The following is a 19,550-nucleotide window of genomic DNA, read 5'->3' on the forward strand; positions in this document are numbered from 1 at the left end:
GAGCACATGGAACCAACTGCCACGTGGCTCCCAAGCCTCCCCAACTGCCAGGTGGTGCCCTGGAGTGAAACACAAGGAATCCAAAACAGGTGCTAACAGGAGGGGTGTCCAGAGAACCCACTGGGCCTTGGGGGTGCCTGGACCATGAATTTACTCATTCAACAATTATTTATTGAGGGCCTGAAAAGTACTCCCAAGTGAACAAGAGCAAGTCTTTGGTCCTTATTTCTCACTGTACATGAATTTATTAGTCGCAGTATTTTATGTTTGGTCAGCGTGAATCAGCCACTCTGGGCATCCTAAATCAGTGTCCTAAGCCCACAGACGGGCGACGAGATGGTGGTGGCTGCACCAGCTTTGGCCACTCAGCGAGGACCTGCCGGGGCAGCTAGGCAACTATTCCTTCCCCACCACCAGCCTGGTGACACCCTCTGTGTCCTTGCCTGCTTATTTGAAGGGTGCTTATTATACTGTGCTGAAATCTTTTAAAAGTTAAAGATAGTATTATATATATAGTATATGTCTACTATATGTATATATACACACATACATATATATAAAACCATTTTTCCCACTAGACCACATGCTTCTTATTCGTCTCTCTATTCCCAGGATTCCGTAGTGCCTTCAAGGCACAGGTATCTAATAAATGTTGAGAGATAGAGGGACACATGGAAGGATGAATGTTGTTCTGGGTAGCAAAGCTCAGCGCCAGGTGTTGGTGACCCAAGGGAGTGGCATCCGCACTGTTTCTGGTGATGGCAGCTGGCAGGACTCCCTAGGGAGCCTCTTAGCGGATCAGCAGAGAATTATTTTACCTAGTAGCTACGTGTTTCAGACAGGACCCACAGTTCTGTGTACACATGTGCACACGCATGCGTGCGCACACGCGCGCACACACACACACACACACACACGCAGCAATCTCTCGGACTCACTACCCTGATCCTGGCACCTATCAGACTCACCTTAGCAAAATTTCAAAATCAAACTGGTTTGCCCCGAGTCCCTTCCTCTCCCTATAAACCTCTCCACCTCCCCTCTTATTTCACCCCCCCTTTCCTCTCCTGGCCACAGGTCTCTCCTGCTGAGAGAAAACCCACTGAAGGAGGGGAAAATACAGGATTGCAAGTTGATCTCAGTTCCTGGGCTGCACCTGTCCATGTGGACGCATCACTTAGCCTCACCCAGCTGCAGTTTCCTCTGCTGTACAGGTTGGTAACAATAATACTCACTTCTCCAGCCTGTGAAGACCAAGTGATACACTGTATGGGAAATGCTGGGTAAACCACCAGAAGTTACACTATTGTTTTATTATGTTGTTGGAAGTTAGCAATCAGTCCAAGAGAGCACTGAATTAAATGTCACAGGGTCTGGTTATAAGTCTCCCCACTCCACCACTAGCTATACACCAGGGGCAGTTCCAGTGACAAGGTAAAAAGTGCTAATGTAGGCACCCCTGCTACAAAAATGCCTCCCAAGCATAATTAAAATATTTTTAAAAATACACACCTGAACTCTAATAAGAGAAAGGTAAATCCCTAAGTGTGAGAAAAAGGTGCGGGTAGTTTATAGCAGTCGCAGAAGGTCAGGTGCTGAAGCTAAGGTAGTCCAGGGAACGTCAGCCCTGGCTAGCTGCTACCCCTAGTCCTCAGCCCAGGCTGGGAGCCTGGGGGTTAACACCCACATGGGCAGACTGGGCCTTGGGAGTTGCCAGCTCCGTGGAGGGGATACTTGAAACTGCTGCCTAACCAGCCTAAGAATAAACAGGTATTCTGGATGAGGAAAAATGTCTCCCACAGGAAACAAAAAAGAGGAGCGGGGAATAGGGAGTGACTGCTTAATGGGTACGGGGTTTCCTTTAGGGGTGACGAAAATGTTTTAGAACTAGAAAGAGCTGGTGGTTGCACAACATTGTGAATGCACTAAATGCCGTTGAATTGAATATTTCAAAATGGTTTATATTATGTGAATTTCACATCAATTTTTTTTTAAAGGGAAAACCCCTAAGCCTTCACCACACACATCGTGGAATCTCAAACCAAATTATCAATGCAAAAACTGGTCATGAGCCAGTGAAAAAAATTAGAGTGCTTAATAAGAAAATGCAAAACTAATGTGTAGGGCTCTTGCACAACCTGGGACATGGGGGAGGGGCAAAAAGGCTAAAGAGTTCATAGCAAAAAAAAAAAAGAAAAGAAAAGAAGAAGAAGAGGAAAAAAAAATGACAACCTATATGAGGAAACAATCCATGGTCAGGGAGAATCAGCTGTCTCCAAAAACAGGAGAACTGATATTCCAGGAACTTGATCCAATAGAACTAATAGCTCAAGATAGAATTATCTGAAGAGACTACAAAAGGAATATGTTTAAACTAATTAAAGCAATAAAAGAAGGATTAGAATACATAATGAAAGAATAGGACACCACGGGAAAGAAACATGCAGATTTGAAAAAGGAACAAGAGAACTAGAAATGAAACATGTCATCATTGGAATTAAGACCTCAGAAGACAGGTTAATTACAGAGCAAAAGGATTTGAAACAAATGGATATGAGGAAAATGTCCAAGGTACGGCCTGGAGAGATAAAGAGATGAAAAATTAGAGCTTAGGAGAGATAGAGGAGGCAGCAGTGAGAGAGCCCAACAGTTTGGCGCTCCGATAGGAGAGAATTGGGAGAATGAAGGAAAGGAGATATTTGAAGAGATATGCCTGAGAATTTTCCAGAACTGATAAAGGACATGAATCCTTAGCTTGAAGAAGATGTATACCTCTGGGGAGCCAACAGTGTGAATAAAAATAACCCCACACCCAGACACATCCTAGGGAAACCACAGAGCACTGCAAGGACAAAGTCCGGAACACAAGGGAAAAACATTCTCAAACTGCTGAAGGAGAGTGACTGAAAACCTCGAATCCCATCAGCAGCTAAACCACCAACCAAGCGTGAGAGCAAAATAAAGGCATCTTCAGACGAGTAAAGCATTTAAGAGTTGATCATTTCATAGACCCTTCTGGAAAGAGCCACTAAAAAAGACTTCAAGAACAACGAAGCCGGGGCTTCCCCGGTGGCGCGGTGGTTGAGACTCTGCCTGCTGATGCAGGGGACGCGGGTTCGTGCCCCAGTCCGGGAAGATCCCACATACTGCGGAGCGGCTGGGCTCGTGAGCCATGGCTGCTGAGCCTGCGCGTCCGGAGCCTGTGCTCCGCAACGGGAGAGGCCACAACAGTGAGAGGCCTGCGTATCACAAAAAAAAAAAAAAAAAAAGAACAACAAACCCAAACCAAAAGGGAGAAGTGAGAGGCAAGAGGTGGGAGCAAAGAAACCAGTCAACATGAGTTAAATTTCAGTTTAGATGACAGTCACTGTACAAAACAACTGCAATAGTAAAACAGGGGCACCTAAATCCCAAAATGGCGCAAGGCATTTGCTGGAGTTAAGTCTTACTCACCCCTCAGGTTCCTGTGGTGCAGCCAATCTCCCAGATATTCTGCTGTGGCTCCCTGCCCCCCAGCCACCATCACATGGACTGACAACCCAGCTAGGTACCCAAGTATGCTGAGCACTCTCCTGGGCCACAGCTCGGCCCAGCAGCCACATACCTAGAGTTTCTGGCTAATCCCTCAACTTCTGGATTTCGATGAAAACCACATGGCCCTGGGTGGGCTCCGGCATTCCCAGCAGCCACTGAAAGGGCTAGACTACATGGTCTGGAAGTCGGGGGGAGTTACTGCTCCACCGGGGAGACTCTGACCAAGGGGAAGTAAGAGACAGGGAGGTTGTGTAGAGAAATTCCCCCTCCTTGCTGACTACTCTGTGCTCTCTCCCTGCTACCCATCAGGAGAAGCCCTGAATACCAAGGGGATGCACCTGTTAAGAACCCGCTGGGCTCTTTGCAGTTGACAGGAAGCTGAGGTCAGCACAGCAACCATGACTTAGCATAATGAAGACCAGTGGTTTTCAAAGTGTGGGTCCCATCCCAGTAGCAGCAGCATCACCTGGGAACCTGTTAGGAATTCTAATTCCCCAGCTCCACCCCAAACCTTCTGAATTGGAGACTCGGAGCCTGGGGCCCAGGAGTCTCCATGGTAACAAGTCTTCCAGGTGATTCTGAGATTAGGTTATCAGGTGTTCAATAAAGTATTTGCATGAACTGTGCATTGTAATTACTGTGGCATCTATGGCACCTGTGATAAACACTAATACTACTCACTAAATATCTCCGGCCCTCTGCCTTCAAGACCCACCTCTACTCTCTGCCAAGCCAACCAGCAACATTGCAGAGGGTGACTGCTCCATCAGCCTGGGTCCTGGGGTGACACTGACAGAAAGCAGACCCCAGCTGGCCCACAATGGACAAGTAACATGAACAAGAAATAAAATTTTATTGTTTTAAGCCACTGGGATTTGGGTGTTGTTTATCACTGCAGCATAACCCAGCTCATCCAGTCTGACATGGGCCAATATTTTCAAAGAACAGAGCTTTCCGAAGTGCTCACTGCCGTATCTCGCAAGAAGAGAGAAAGAAGGAAATGTTTTGTACCCACTATCTTCAGGAAATATTTGATGCTTGGGCAACCAAGAGTGGCCAGGACCCAGCTGTCTCTGTAGATAATGGGAGGGGACGGGCAGCTCTGGTGCAGATGGTTCTAGAAAGGCTGCCAAGGCCTCTGGGATGAGGATGGCAGTTCTGGGTCAGAGGAAATAGTACAAAGAGGAGGAAAAATAGGCCACCCTGCATCTGTACCAAGCTTTATGCTTTCCAGGACACTCTCACTCATTGTTTCATCTTTCCTCCTTCCAAGCACAGGGATGATCCATCCTATGCCACAGTGGGTCCAGAGAGGCAAAGGGTCTTGCCCAAGATTGCACAGCAAACTGGTGGCAGAGTCAATCAAGGTTTTCACTCCCAGGCAAGTGTCCTTCTAGCACCTGCCAAGAAAGTCTCCAGGAAGGTGGTTTTGGAGGGAGGTCGATGTCCCCTTGTCCCTTCTCAGAGCACAGGTGATGCTCTTGTACAGGGTCCCGAGGACTCTGGCATCAAATGGGTTCTCACCAGGTTTTTGTGAACTTGGAGGTTTCTGGCCTCCAAGGGGTGGAGAGGGAGGAATGGAGGTTCAGGGGCTACAGGGCAGCAGCTCATGAGTGCTCCCAGGTTTACAAGCTTCTCAACTGGCACCCAGCCCCTGGGCACCATCCTTCACCCTCTCACTACCATTTCTCCCTCTCACAAGTTCCCAGACCCTGGGGTCTCCCCTGTCTCGTAGAGAGACAACAAAGCTCATGGGGGACTGGCTGGTTCCCTCTCCCTTTCCTCCCATCACAATAAGCAGGACAGAGTCCTAGTAACGGCTGACACTCACCTGTTATGGGTTGAATTGTATCCCCCTAAAATACATATGCTGAAGTCCTAACTCCCGGCAACAGAGAATGAGACCTTATTTGGAGATAGGGTCTCACAGAGGTAACCAAGTTAAAATGAGGTCATCAGGCTGGGCCCTAATCCAATATGACTAGTGTCCTTATAAAAGGGGAAATTTAGAGACAGACATTCACAGGGAGAAAGCCATGTGAAGAACAGAGTTATGGGGCCACAAGCCAAGGAACTACCAGAAGCTAGGAGAGGGGCTTGGAAAAGATCTTCCCTCCAATATGGTCCCTCAGAAGGAACCAACCCTGCTGACACCCTGATTGTGGACTTCTAACCTCCAGAATGGGGAGACAATAAACTCCTGCTGTTGAAGCCGCCTAGGCTGTGATGCTCTGTAACTCTTTACCCTGTAACCTCCTGATCCTCATTCCGTGTTTCCCCTTCTTCCTAAAATCACCTCCACTGACATCCCTCTCTGCACTGCATCCCCTCAGTGTCAATCAGCACATGACTTACAAGTGCCCTAGCACCGAGCTGGTACCCAGGAAGATATAGAAATGAATATGAAGTAGAGACAGTTGGAGGCATCAAAGAATCTAGACTGAGTGTGTGGTCCCAGATTCAAGTCCTAGCCTTGCCACTGTTGTGCTTTGGGAACCTGGGAGAAGTCCCTTCCTCACTCTGGACATCAGTGTCTCACCTGTACTGTGATAAGGTTGAATGAAATGACCTGAGTTTCCTTCCGGCCGTGAAATTCTGCAGTTCTCAGTCAAGATAATACGTGTTTGCGATCATTTTTGTACTCTTCCCTAGAAGTTTATTCTTGTAACCTCACCCTGGGGTCCACTTGTTTCATGAACCTCTTCCCTCACTCCCATGACCACCTAGACTCTGACTAGTCCCTACCCATTTCCCTTGATCAGGCTCCATCAGGTAACATGCTTGCAAAGCAGAATGAGTAGGCATTTAATAAATACTGGGTTGAAACACCCTTCAAGGGCTTCCTCTTCTGTCTGTAGCGGATTTCTCCTTAAAACTCAGCAAGAGGGCGTGGCTAAAAGACAGCCCCTCCTCTTTAGTCCTTTATACACCCTACTTTATAGAGTTGCCTGTCAAAGCACCACAACACTCTGTTGCACGTATTCGTGAACCAGACCACCTCCTCCCACCAGGTCACAGGCTCCCCGAGGCAGGAGCCATCTCTCTTTTGCATCTACATTCCCCAGCATTTGCATAATGGGAAGCAACAAATATAAGTGGAGTGGATAAACATGAGCATATGGCAGAAGCTCTTCACCATGGGTTGGAGGACCCTTAAGGGTTTCAAGGGATCCATGAACCCACTGAAATTGTGTGCAAAGGGCTGTGTGTAAGTGTAGGTTTATCTATGTAGTGCACATTTTCCCATGGAGAGGGTCCGTGGAGCCCTGAGAAATTAAAAGAAAAGTCAAGGCTGAAAAAATGTTAAGACCCAAAGCCATGAAGTAGGGAGGTGACATTTATTAAGCCCCTACCCTGTGCTGTGCCTGAGGGTGTAGGTGTTACTATACCTACTTTGCATGAATGGAAACTGACGTTCTGAGAGGTGACATCTTGGTTCATGAAGAGAGAAGTAGCCCGTCCAGGGTGGTTCAGAGCAGACTCTGGAGCCACAGAGCCTAGGTTCAAATCCCAATACTATCACTTTCTAGTTGTGTGATCTTGGTCGAGTTACTTAATTGCTCTGTGACTCAGTTTCCCCATCTGTAAAATGGGAGAAATAAGGGTACCTACCCCAGAGGGCTGTCGTGAGGAGTTGATGTGTTAATGTATGTAAAGTGATCAGAATGGTGCCTGGCATGGGGTGTGTACCCTGAAGACGATGAGGAGGAGGGTAAAGCGCAAGATGCTGGGACTGGCAGAGCTGAGCTGCAAACCCAGGCCTGTGTGACTCTTGCCCTTCAGTGCCATTACTGCCAGCACCCAGCATGCCACAACGCCCCCCATCTCGCTGCTGAAACTCTCCTGTGCCCTCCTAGGAAAAGCCTTCAGACCTGAAAGTGGCTTTTCTAGCTTGGCTTCCTGAAGGTGGACAGGCCTGTGGCACCAGTTCGGCAGGCAGTCCCTGGCCATTATATAAGGAGTATGTGGGAGGTTATAGGCGGCCTTTCCCGGTCAGCAAGACTGAGCCTGTACAATCAGGACACTCTGCTTCTGCTCTGCTCTTCATTTTCCAAGAGCTTTACCGACATCCACGAATAGAAATTAGAAAGGGGATGCAATCATCCATTCCTGGAGCCCCATGCTGATGTCCAAAATCCCTTTATAATTTCCCTGAGTCCATCGCTGTGCCCTGAGCTCCAAAGGGCCACTCACAACCATCCTGCTCAGGCTTTAAAAATCCCGTGTCCCACCCCACACCTGACTTTCACTCTGCTTCGAGCAGACAGAGCAGCAGCAGTAAAGCCTTCAACCTGATCTCACTTCTACACCTGGGCCCCGCCAGTAACCCTATCCCAGGTGAAGTGTCAGCCAAGGCCTTGTTCCAGCCCAGTCTTCTGCCCTGGTCCTGGGAAACAGCCTTTTTGGGTTTGCTTTGAGTGAGTATCTTTGTATTTTTCCTGCGAAACCATCACTATTGCACTTATTTGCGAGAGCATTTTTCATTTATTACTGTAATGCAATTAGAATCGAGTTTCTTTAGCTTTAGGGGAGATGTAACATCAGTAGGGGAAAATTGTCATTTCATTCCCAACATCAATATGCTCACTCTGCCCAAATTCTCTCTCTGGTGCTAGCTTGCTCTACCCTCCCGAATGGCAAGGAGAATACTAAAAAGGAGATTCACTCTCCAAATCTGCCTCCAAATGAAGAGGCAGAAGCTCTGGGGCTGGATTCTCCTCTCAGTCATTAAACGGGAGCTCCTAGCTACTCTGACACTCTCCTGCAGTTGAGGGAACCCCTAATGCCCAGTGGAAAGCTCCATACTGGCCCCCTCTACTGTTCAGAGGTGAGTGGGAAAGAGTCCTCTAGACTATGACAACAGGGCCCTACAATCATCCTCCCAGAGAGGTTGAGTGACTTGCCCAAAGTAACATGCCTGGGAAGATGGGACCAGAACCCAGATCTGCAGGCTCCTGGGTGTCTCCTACTGCATGACAATGCCCTCCACCCAGAGGGCCTGTGGCTGCCAGAAACTTAGCCCTTATCTCTCTGGGGGCACTGAGGCTTCAATTTTCTGTAGACAAACAGGGGAAAAGATGACACGAATCTTTTATGCACCCACCTTTTCTTCAGTGTCTCCCAGTCCTTTTTGGAAATCCTCCCATTTACTGGAATCAGTCCCTTGTGAGCTTACTCTTGCCATCCTCCTTCTAGGTGCTACGATCTTGCATCCAATGATCCCACCTTCCCTGCTTCCTCTCTTCCATCCATCCATCCATCCATCCATGCATCTCTCCATCTCTCCATCTCTCCATCTCTCCATCCATTTATTCATTCACCTCTTCCTTCCTTCTTGAGCACCTCAGCTCTGTGCCAGGCGCTCAGCACTTCTTCCCCATTGCTCCTCAGAGCACCCACTCCAGAAGAGTCCACTTCTCTCCTGACCCCATCAAAGCCTAGAACTGAGGTGCTTACGTGCACCCTCTTAGGAGGTTGATCTGATAGACAAATCTGTGCTAACGCGTTTGCACCAGACCCATTATCCCCTCAGAACCGGCAGCAGGCAATGATTTCTGGAGCCCTCAGGTCAGTTGAGGCCTGCTGCCCAGGGCCTGGATAACAGGCCTACCCCCCTTTCCCTTGTCCCTCTTCCCTCCCCTCCCCACTGCAGCCCCCACATACGTATGCAGAAGTCTCCGCTTTCGTAGTAGCCAGGACAGCACTGGGACCTCCGCCGGTACATGGTCCGGAGCCCACGCCGATATGCTGTCTTATAACTGATCCTAAGGCACAGAAAAGAAAGCCACTTGAAAGTTTTGAAAATCAATCACTCCTGTTAGAATGATATTCGTGTTAAGCTATATCAAGGATGCCATTCAATAATTACTTTAAAATGGCAGCTTCGAATATGATGGAACACAATAAAGAAAAATCAATGTTGGGATCTGGGCCATTGTGATGCAGAATGTATTACTGACATGGCGGCAGCATTTGCTACACCTGCTGACTTCTCACCAATCCCTTCCGAGTGATACTTAGAAGGGCTGCAGAAAATACTTACTGGGTGACACTGCGGACAGTAACTGGGGACTTCTGAAAACCTCCAGACCCAGGGCTGGAGCAGCCCATGGGGTGACCTTGATAGGAATTGGGCCCTGAGAGTTTCTATGCTAACTGCCACCACCCCAACCATGATTGCTCATGGCACTCTGGGGATTGGTCTACCCAGTTGGAGAACTGAAGCCAAGTCAGCAAAAGGACCCTCTGAGTCTGACTAGGTCCCAGACAGTAGATTCACCTCCCTCCCACCAAAAATAACACCTCCTGGGAAAGAGCTTCGCATGCCATCTTGGGAAGGCTCAGAACCAGCTCTGCAGAGGAAGAAGCTAAGATCCAGAGAGCAGAAGCTCTGGACGGGGAGTCAGAGACCTGGGTTCCAGTTCTTATGCTGACCTGAGCGTTGAGACTTTGTCCTGTGCCACAGAGATTTATAGGCAAAATCACTCAGTCTCTATCTGAGGCAGGTAGCATTATTACGCCCCCTTTATTTCTTTCTTAGAGTTTTTATTCTTATTTTGTTTTATGTACTCTCACCCTTTGTTTTCTGGATGAGAAAACTGGGAAGTTAAATCACTTGTTCGAGGTCACACAGCTAATAAGTTTCAGAGGCAGAATTCAAACGCAAGTCACTCTAATTTCAAAGCCACTGGGCTTAACCTACTGCCCTGTGCCAGTTCCCAAGGAGTGGCTTTCTGGGCTAATGGGATGGCCATCATGAAGCAGTAGGACAAGGGAATGAATGGTGTGAGGACAGAGTCCTAAGGAGGGAGTCAGAATTGGGTACTGACAGGCAAAGCCCCCTCCTCACACATAAGGTCAAAATGGAGATCTGAAGTGGCCATTAAAGACCAGAGAGAGGAAGTAACTTCCCAAGGTCAAGGTGTAACTTGGACTCAACCCAAGTCCTCGGGCCTTGAAGCCAGAGCTCTTTCACTTCCCCACCAGCACCCCAGAGGAGCCTGCCCTGTGGAACCCTCGTTGGGGGGCAGAGCCACAGGGTCCAGTCACTGGAGATGCCTATAGCCTGCTTTCCCTGGAGGGTCAGGCCAACTTGGGCAGGGAGTCCTACAGCACAGGCTGGGCCAACCCTACCAGTGCTTACAGCCCTCCCTTTATGACAAATGACAGTGCAGGACTCCAGGGAAATCTGTGATATTTGGGAATGTCACAAACTAAGGTCATTCTACTTTGTCAAAAATACATAAGGGAAGAGTAAGCGAGCCTCTAAGTGAAGCTACTTCCCCGGTACAGGAAGGCAGCTCCCGGCAATTTCAGGAGTTGTATAAGCCTCCGAGATAAAGAATGACTCAGGGTTGACTAAGAAGTCACTCAATCCATGCCTTCCACCACAGTTATCCCCAAGCCCTTCCAGTGGAGAGGTGGTCTCAGAATCATTAAAGCCTCCCTGGAGAAAGATGTCCCCCACTGCTTCTACCTTCCCATCCTTGCTGGCTCCTTTCCTCTGGAAGGAGAGGGAAGGGGCCAGGGGCCAGGCTGCTATCAGAAGGATGCTGCATTCAAACAAGCCATTCCACACTGAAGGAGACGGATGGTGCTGCTGTCAGGACGCTCACTCTGGGTCATCAGGAAAGCTGCAAAGCGACTCAATAATTCAGCAAAACACTTCATGTTCCAGGAATGCAGCCTGTTTTAATAAGCAGCCACTCACTTACCCTTCCCCAGTGGTGATGGACGGCAGCGCCAGCCTCCAAGTACCCAAAATGCCACTCCTCAGAGCAAACTTGGCTCTGGCACAGGGCCTGACAGAGTCATGGAGGGAGCAGGACTTTTCTTTCCGCCTCTGCCTTCGACCAGGGCCACAGGCAGCTAACTTGGTCAACTAGGGGAGGTTAAGGGGATGCAGTAATGGCTGAGTCGTTCCTATCAGATCAACCCTCCTGCAAACAACTCTGCAATCTGAGGAAAATATAAAAAACAACTACCTGAAAAGCACTAGAGAGAGAACAAAGGCAGATGCTGGAGGGAAGTAGACACTTCGAGGAAGGGAATGACACCAGGAAAGGTGAGCCCAAGGGCAGGCCCCAGTCAATAATATTCCAGATGCTAAAATTCAGATAGAGGACACACAGCCTTACTGGTCTGAAGAACCACAGGACAAGCTGAGGGTAGACCCAGCAACTAGAAAGTGACAAGAGAAACCCTAGAAAGAAGAGAGCCACAAGGAGGAAGCCCCATATTCTTTGTAAAATCTCTGCCCAAACTTCTGGCCCCTGAATTACACGTGTACAGGGCAGGTTCCAAGCAGTCCAGCAAAGCCTGAAAATATGAACTTTCAGAGTTTGGAAACTGAGTTTAACCAAGTGAATTGGCTGCTAAAACAAACAAGCAAACAACAACAATAACAAATCTGGAGGAACACAAGAGAATTCAGTCTCTACAGTCTCTGTTGTTCATAACGTCCAGAATACAATTCAAAACTACTAGACACATTAAAGAAACTAGAAGATTGTACCTCTGTAAGAAGCAATCAAGGAAGACCAACCCTGAGATGACCCAGATGTTGGAATTAGCAGACAAGGATTTTAAAGCAGCTATTATATCTATGCTCAGTGTTTCACAAGTTACTAGCAAAACCTGCAAAGAAAACCAGGACTTTGGCCTTCCAGCATAGAGCAAGTTTCCCCATCCACATTTCTGTCCACCATGATTCCTGCATAACCTCGAAGAGTGACCAGGCCCACAAAGAGGAAGCAAAAAAATCTGGAAACAATACAGATGCTCAGAAACTAGGAAACGGGCCTACCAGGTAGCCTCTCTCTCACTCCCTCACTGACCCTTCATCTGCTGAATTTTCACCCCTCAAATAACAAAGCTACCTTGCCTGTACCTAATACCTCACTTTCCCCCACTTTCCCCTGCTCTTTTCACAGTATTGGCACATCCCTGACCCTGCAGGTAGGTAGGGCAAGGATCATTACACGTTTGATGAGTACACAGGGAGTCCCAAAATAGAGTGACTTGCGCAGGGTCATCCAAGAAAACATGTTTTCTCTTCCTTCCTCTCCTGTCTCCCTGGTGCCATGAGGGCATGGCATGATTTCCAGGAGGACTGCAGACAAGGAAGCAGAATTCCCACGTGCAGTTGTTCAGATGGAGTGCTTCCCATGGGCAGCCTGGCCACGGCGCCAAGAAGTGCTGGACTATATAGCCTGCACCCTGTTCTCCAAGCCGGGTACGCTGCACGGGGCTACATGTGCTCTGACAGGGGCCCTCTGAGGTTGGATTTCCCCCAGAAGCAGACCCTGAGGCAAGGATTCAAAAGCAAGTAGCAGATTTTCTGGGAGCTGATCCTAAGAAGCACTGGGAAGGGTGTAGTAAAATGAGACAGGAAAGTAAAGGCAGCCAATTCAGGGTGCACTTTTGAGCAGCTCCCTGCTGTGGGTGACCGAGGTTCCATCCCACTGGGGACCACAGATATGTGCAGAACATGCCTCAGAGTTGGGTAAGGAACTTCTTACCCTAAGGGTAAGGAAGCTGGCATATTTTTCCACTAACTCCCCATCTGTCAGTGGGTGAGGGATGCCCTCCAAGGGCAGTAATTCTCTAGCACTTCTAGCCTGCCCTGCCCATAAGCTGCTCTGACTACAAAGAAGCCCTCAGCAGAGCCTCTCCCGTGAATACCAAGAGTGGGTACCGAGGGGATGCAGGCGGTGCACTGACTCCATCTGCTAGGTGGGTAGGAAGGTGAGCCTGAGGGCCTGCCTCTTTCCCCCCACTCACCATCTGAGAGAGGTACTCACCGGTGCCTGGTACACTTGAACCAGTTGAGGATGTCTGTGCATCGCGTGTAGTAGATCTGATCAAAGGGGTGTGCGTACGATTCCTGGACGGTCACGGCATAGCTGAGAACCAGACAGGAGATGGAAGCTGTGGTCAGCACTTGGGAGGCAGAGCTGATATTCAGGATGGGGTCTCCCTCCCCAGGGGAGCCAGGCCCCACAGCCAAGTGTCCAGGGGCTCCAACCCCCCCACCCCAACCCCACTCTTCTCCTCCTGCCCTGGGTACTCTCCGCATTCAAACCTCCCTGACTCCAGGCTAGGTCCAGGACACACCCCTTACTGCCCTGTGGCCCAGCTCACTTTCCGAAGTTCTGGTTCGTTTGTTCATTTAACAGAGAATGAATAAAGGAGGGTTTCCATTTATTCTATGTGGCTCTGGAAGGCCCAAAGCTAGCAAGTTTTAAAATACTTAATGTTTGTTCAGATCTTTATGGTCTTCAGAGCACATGCATGGAAGCTGATCTTTGCAGCAACTCTATGAAATAAGTGGTCCCATTTTACAGATGAAGAAATGAAGGCTTAGAGGCAGCTTGTCCAGGCCACACAGCTGGTACCAGTAACTGTTAATATTTGAACGCCCTGTGTTAAATGTTTTAAGCCCTCTTAATCCTCACACAATCTTTTTTTTAAATTTCTCATTATTATTATTATGTTTTGGCTGTGTTGGATCTTCATTGCTGCACGTGGGCTTTTCTCTAGTTGTGGCGAGCAGGGGCTACTCTTTGTTGCAGTGTGCAGGCTTCTCATGGTGGTGGCTTCTCTTGTTGTGGAGCACAGGCTCTAGGCAACCGGGCTTCAGTAGTTGTGGCTCGCGGGCTCAGTAGTTGTGGTTCACGGGCTCTAGAGCGCAGGCTCAGTAGTTGCGGCACGCGGGCTTAGTTGCTCCGTGGCGTGTGGGATGTTCCTGGACCAGGGCTCGAACCTGTGTCCCCTGCATTGGCAGGCGGATTCTTAACCACTGCACCACCAGGGAAGTCCCCTCACACAATCTTATAAGGTAGGTGGTGGCATTGTTATTCTCATTTTACAGATGAGGGAACTGAGCATCTGAGACGTTAAGTGACTTCCCCAAGGTCACCCATTACCCTCTGCTTTATTATGTCTCTAGTATAGCTGGGGATGCAACGAGGACATGCCCCCAGACCTCCTGATCGAAGTGGTATCTTGTTACCTGCCTGTTAACTGTAAACCTGGACCAGGGGGTAGAAGCCACAGGGAAGCAGCTCCCAGCTTCATCAAAATAAGCCTTTCCACCTGCCCATGCTGGCAGGAGAGGTATGAAAAGGCAGTCAAGCCAGGGTGTAAAGTGAGGACTCACACTTCCTATGCAGGCTGGGAGAGGACCTCAGCTAAAATTTTAGGGATTAATTTTTATGTCAGTTGGTATTATTCAGTGTTTTTCCCCAGAAGGCTCACTCACTTGGGCCAGATGGCCAGGTCCAGGCTATAAAATCCCGTCTGCTTTGCCTGAGAAAATTGTCGGTTTACTTGCAGGGGGGCTGGGGCAGGCCAGCCCCCCGAGTGGGTCTCTAGCAGGCTCTCTGCTGCCAGAAATGTCAAAGGTCTAGAATTCAGAAAGAGGAAGCCAGGAGCAGTCAGCAATGCACATGTACTCAGGGTGGTGGGAAATTCTGTTTCTCTGAAGCACGGAGGATGTGAGAAGGGTCCTTGCTGAGCCTCCACCAGCCGACACATCAGAGATGTGCATCAGAGGCACATGTCTATGCAGACATGGCCTGAACCCATTTCATCTCCAGGCTTGGAGAAACTGAGCTCGACACCTGCCCCTGGTGTCCCAAAGCCCCTTCCAACTCTGAAAATCTATGACCCTGGGCTCCTGCATCTTTACTGAGTCTGTCACTTAGAGGCAGGATAAGAGTACAGGGGCTCTGGGTCAAGTTTGAAGCCTGTCACTTGTTAGCAGCCTGTCCTTAGATATAATACTTAGCTGGTATAAGCTTCCATTTCCTTACCTGTAAACCTATGATAAATATTACCAGGGACTTCATATCATTATTGCAAGGATTAGGATGGCAGTGATAGTATCTATCTCTCAGAGTGGTGGGAAGGTAAAGCAAGATAACACAGGTAAAATGCTCAACACAAGATAATACACATAAAATGCTTAACAGGTACACTGTCAGTGTCTAATAGATGCTGGCCATCATCATTATATGACTGGCAGTGACACACCTCCTTGCCAGGTGCTGAGGGATAGTTCTTCCCTGACCATAATGCGGGATGGGGAGCAAGACCACACACAGACCAGACTCCCTGCCTTTGTTAAGCACCTGGGGGAATCAGGCATCCCTTCTAGCACAGACAGGGACAGTGGGTGCTCAGAGAAAGGGCATCAGCCCAACAGAGACGGTGAGGAGGGTGTCATGGGGAACAGATCCAGCTCTGCAGGGGTGCCCTGAGCCAAGCGAGTCAGGCAACCAGAACTTGAACCAACTCCAAGTCCCCGGGTGAAGCGTGTGCCCCTGGTTTCATAGCTGGGTGGTTTAACCCGCTCATTTGCCAACATGCTAACGAGGGGCCAGATTAATCTTGTAAAGCTGGGCTTTGCTAGCCAGGGGAGGTCTTTCTGCTGGGTTTTATGGTGGAGGGGCATAATTAACGAGGAGCCTGCCAGAAGCACTAATCCAGCTGGGGAATTCTCCCTAAGCGGTCTCCGGGGACCAGGGTGTGTTTCTGGAATGACACAGACTAGACTCATCCACATGTAGACGGCAATGGAGCTCAGTTGGAAGAGCCAAGAAGAAGGAGGTGCCTGGTGGCACAGGGCATCACACAAGACCTCCTCCCTAGGGGCAGGAGAAGCCCCAGACCTCCTCTTAGCTGCTGGAGTCTCTCCTTGTCCTCCCATCAAAGCAGTAACTTCAGCTGATAGCCCGAACAGCCTGAAACACTGGCTCAGTGCAGGTTCGGATCAGAATATTTCCACATTCCAAATGTATTCATGTCGGGCAGGTTTAGAAAATTAGTGAGCTTGGTTTAAGTTTGAACTGATCCACCGGTGCAAATGGCGCTCAGAGAAAAGGGAAGTCAGGGTGGGCCCTACCATCAGGGAAGGCTTCCTGGAGGAGAGGTTGGAGGCACTGGGAAAGGCAGAGGTGAGCAGACAGGAAGGAGGCGTTCCAGAAGCAGGGATACAGCACAGATTTCGGCAGAAAGCAACGGAGTCCCAGCTGGGAAAGGTGGATGAGATGGGGATTGCTGAGACTGAAGTCTGCAAACCAAAGACTAATGTGGAAGTCACCTGCTTTCTCCCTCACCCACTGGGAAATAAAGGTTTACATTCACCAAAACTAGAAGAGGTAAGGGGCCTGGATCACCACAGAATCATGTGGAAAGCTTATGAAAACTGCATATGCCTAGGCTCTACCCCAGACCTACGGAATCGGAGTCTCTGCAGAGAGGACCCAAGAGAATCTGCTTTTCACCCGCACTTCAGGGTGCCTGATGTGCAGTAACGTCTGTGATAACTGTTCCTGCAAAGCTGGAGTTGTCAACAAGAAAAGACAATAATTGAGCTTCATGGTCCTCAAAGCCCTTTCCTGAAACTGGTACCCTGATCATCCAACAAGCCTGTGTGGCAGGGGTAATAATTCCCCCCACTTTACAGAGGCAGAGGTAGGCTCCGAGTGGTTCAGAGACATCCCCAAAGTCACAGGGCTAACAGATGGAAAACTCCAGACTGGTGCGAGCCAAGGTCTCATCACTGATCTCGTGCTCTTCCCACTTCACCAAAAAGGAGCACGCTGGCGGCAACGCTGCCTTCTGCTCCAGCCTCGACTCTGTCGGGACCCCTCGTGGAGCACCCGGTCACTGGAGACTATGCTGGTGTGGGCACCATCCCTCTGCCTCCCAGCCAGTCCTGCCAGGCCCTGGGTAAGGGGACTTTCCCTGCCGTGGGGCTGGGGCGTTCACCCTCCCCACTCACCTGCCCTCCTCCACCATCCGCTTCCCCCATCAGGCCCTCATCTTAATTTTATTCATTTGATTTATTAACATCTAAGTGACAGAATCATCCTGGTCAGCATGGCCAATCAATTCCAGGGTATAATTTGGTTTTTCCTGATTGGGTCTCTGGTCACTGTCTTTCTGCTCACCAAAATCGATACTTTCACCTTGTGCTTCAAAGTCAGGCCATCTGCAGAGCCCCGGCCTGTTCCCCCTGGACCTAGTGCTGCAGCCAGAATGCAGCTGCCCTTCCCCTGTCAGCCCTCTCTAACCCCACCAGATCAGAAGCAGCAGGGCCCCCTCACCTACCCTGCTCGGGGCAGGCTGCTGGCTGCCCCGCACATCTGAGCTGCTGCATCATTGCCAGTCCTGGGAGACCAGGAAGGCATCGTGGCATTGGAGAACAACTCATCTGGACCACAGTCTCTCACTGCACCCCGCCTGTCTGGGGATGGGCACTGAGCCTCGCTGGGCCTCTACTTCCTCATCTGTAAAATGGCTGTAAGTGCAAATGCAGGGAGGAATACTGTCAACTACCAGACTGCATCATTCACGTTGTCTGTCACTCAACGCCCCCACCCTGACCCCCAGAGCACTGAGTCTCAGACAGAATCTACACAGCTTTGGCCCACCTTTCAGCATCTGTGCTGTGTCCCCAGCTGGACTGCAGGCGCTTGGTGGACAGCTTCCGTACCTCCTGCCTCTGCTTTTGTCCCAACAGTGCCAAGCCCAGGGTGAGGCCCCGAGGGAGTGCCTGGCTGTCCAAGAACCGCATCTTACCTCTCCCAGTGGCTGCACACGTTGGGGTCCTCGGGGTTGAGGGAGAGGACGGTTTGCAGGAGGGAGCAGACAAGGAGCCCTGTCACTGAGAGCACCATCCTGGGCCCTGCGCGGGAGAACAAAGGAGGCAGCGTCATTAATCAGACCGTCTTCCCAGGCATCTGTTTGGGGCCATGGCTCCTCGCATGAAGCGGCGGAAGAGGCTCGCTAAGCTGCAAAGTTTCCCATCGTCATCGTGTAATGAGCAGCTGATATTTCACACTTGCAGGCTTTGACTAACACCGTTAACACTTCACCACTTCTGAGTAACCGGGCAGTGGGAAGGCTGAGTCAGGGAAACGTTGAAATGTTAGGCCAGAGCTTCTGAAAGTTCTTTGGTTCATGGCCTGCTTTGAGAATCTAATGAAAGTTACAGACCTTCTCCCCCACAAAATGCACATACGCACGACATTTGGCTGTGATTTCAGGGTGCCCTCAGGCCCCTGAGGCCATCCTTGGACCAAGAACCCCTGATCTTCTACCTTAAGGACAACACCCTCCCCCTGTTCCTTCTCCCTCATCTTTGATGTGCTTTGCCAATTCACTTCCTCTCTCTACTCCCTCCTTCAATGAAGACAGAGAAAAAAGGTGTCTGGTATGGCCCTGGGGACAGGTAAGCTGAGAAAACCCTTCTTAGCAGCTCTGGTCCAACAAGCCACCCAGAAGGCTGGCCCTTGCTTTTCTTGTTCCCATGGGCTATCAGCCACTGACACCCAGGGTGACGCATCTCTGCACATCATACCAAACTGGGGGCGAAGGGCTTGGATAGCCTGGTAAGGGGCTTTGAGGAATCAGCTTGTAGAGTTTGATCCTGGCCCCTGAAGTGACAGCCTGAGTCAGGGGTTAAGTGGGCCTACACAGCTACCAAGCCCCTTGGTCCTTGAACTGAGGATTCCCCAACAAAGGGCTCCTCATAGATGCAGAGAACCATTAAGGTGGGAGCAGCTGAAATGACCTCCGAGGCTCCTTCCTGTCCAGGACTCCGTGGTCCTACAGCCTTAGAGAACTGCCCAAGGGTTCCCACCTGGTGAGGGTGCAGGGTGCCCCAGAGCCAGCCTCAGGGGACCTGCAATTCATATGTGCTGAAACATCAGCTACAGACTGAACAAACACTATGACTCAGAAAGATCGCACTATATATTTCACGTGTTCACAGATGCGATCGTGATTTGCTTAAAAGCTTTACTGAATTCAAAGGACCTTTTATTCTCAATCAGCCACATTAAAAAAAAAAAAGCAGCTTCTAACAACTGGGGGCAGCGATGGTATAGAAACTCTTTCGACATTGGAAAGGGGTCCCCAGGATTGAAATGGTTGAGGATTTCTAGTCTGTTGACCTGGAGTTTACCGATGAGAAGCACTCACCCTTCTTGGAGACAAGGAAGAGT

General features: G+C 49.7%; 1 protein-coding gene across 3 annotated transcripts in view; it reads right to left on the bottom strand.

Annotated features, from left to right (window-relative positions):
* The window catches only part of MEGF11 (multiple EGF like domains 11), a 236,521-nt gene extending 218,246 nt beyond the window's left edge, over window positions 1-18,275 (bottom strand). For all 3 annotated transcript variants that reach the window (XM_082617509.1, XM_082617508.1, XM_082617507.1), the window contains exons 1-3: window positions 18,124-18,275; window positions 13,338-13,439; window positions 9,199-9,299 (exon numbers count right to left, since the gene is read on the bottom strand). In XM_082617509.1, the coding sequence (XP_082473635.1) occupies window positions 9,199-9,299; window positions 13,338-13,439; window positions 18,124-18,260 (340 nt within the window). In that variant the 5' untranslated portion in view covers window positions 18,261-18,275. The remainder of the gene's footprint in view (window positions 1-9,198; window positions 9,300-13,337; window positions 13,440-18,123) is intronic.
* Window positions 18,276-19,550: the final 1,275 nt, after the last annotated feature.

The sequence above is a fragment of the Mesoplodon mirus genome (genome assembly GCF_964341445.2).
Source record: "Mesoplodon mirus genome assembly, chromosome: 4".
Classification (NCBI taxonomy): Eukaryota; Metazoa; Chordata; class Mammalia; order Artiodactyla; family Ziphiidae; genus Mesoplodon; species Mesoplodon mirus.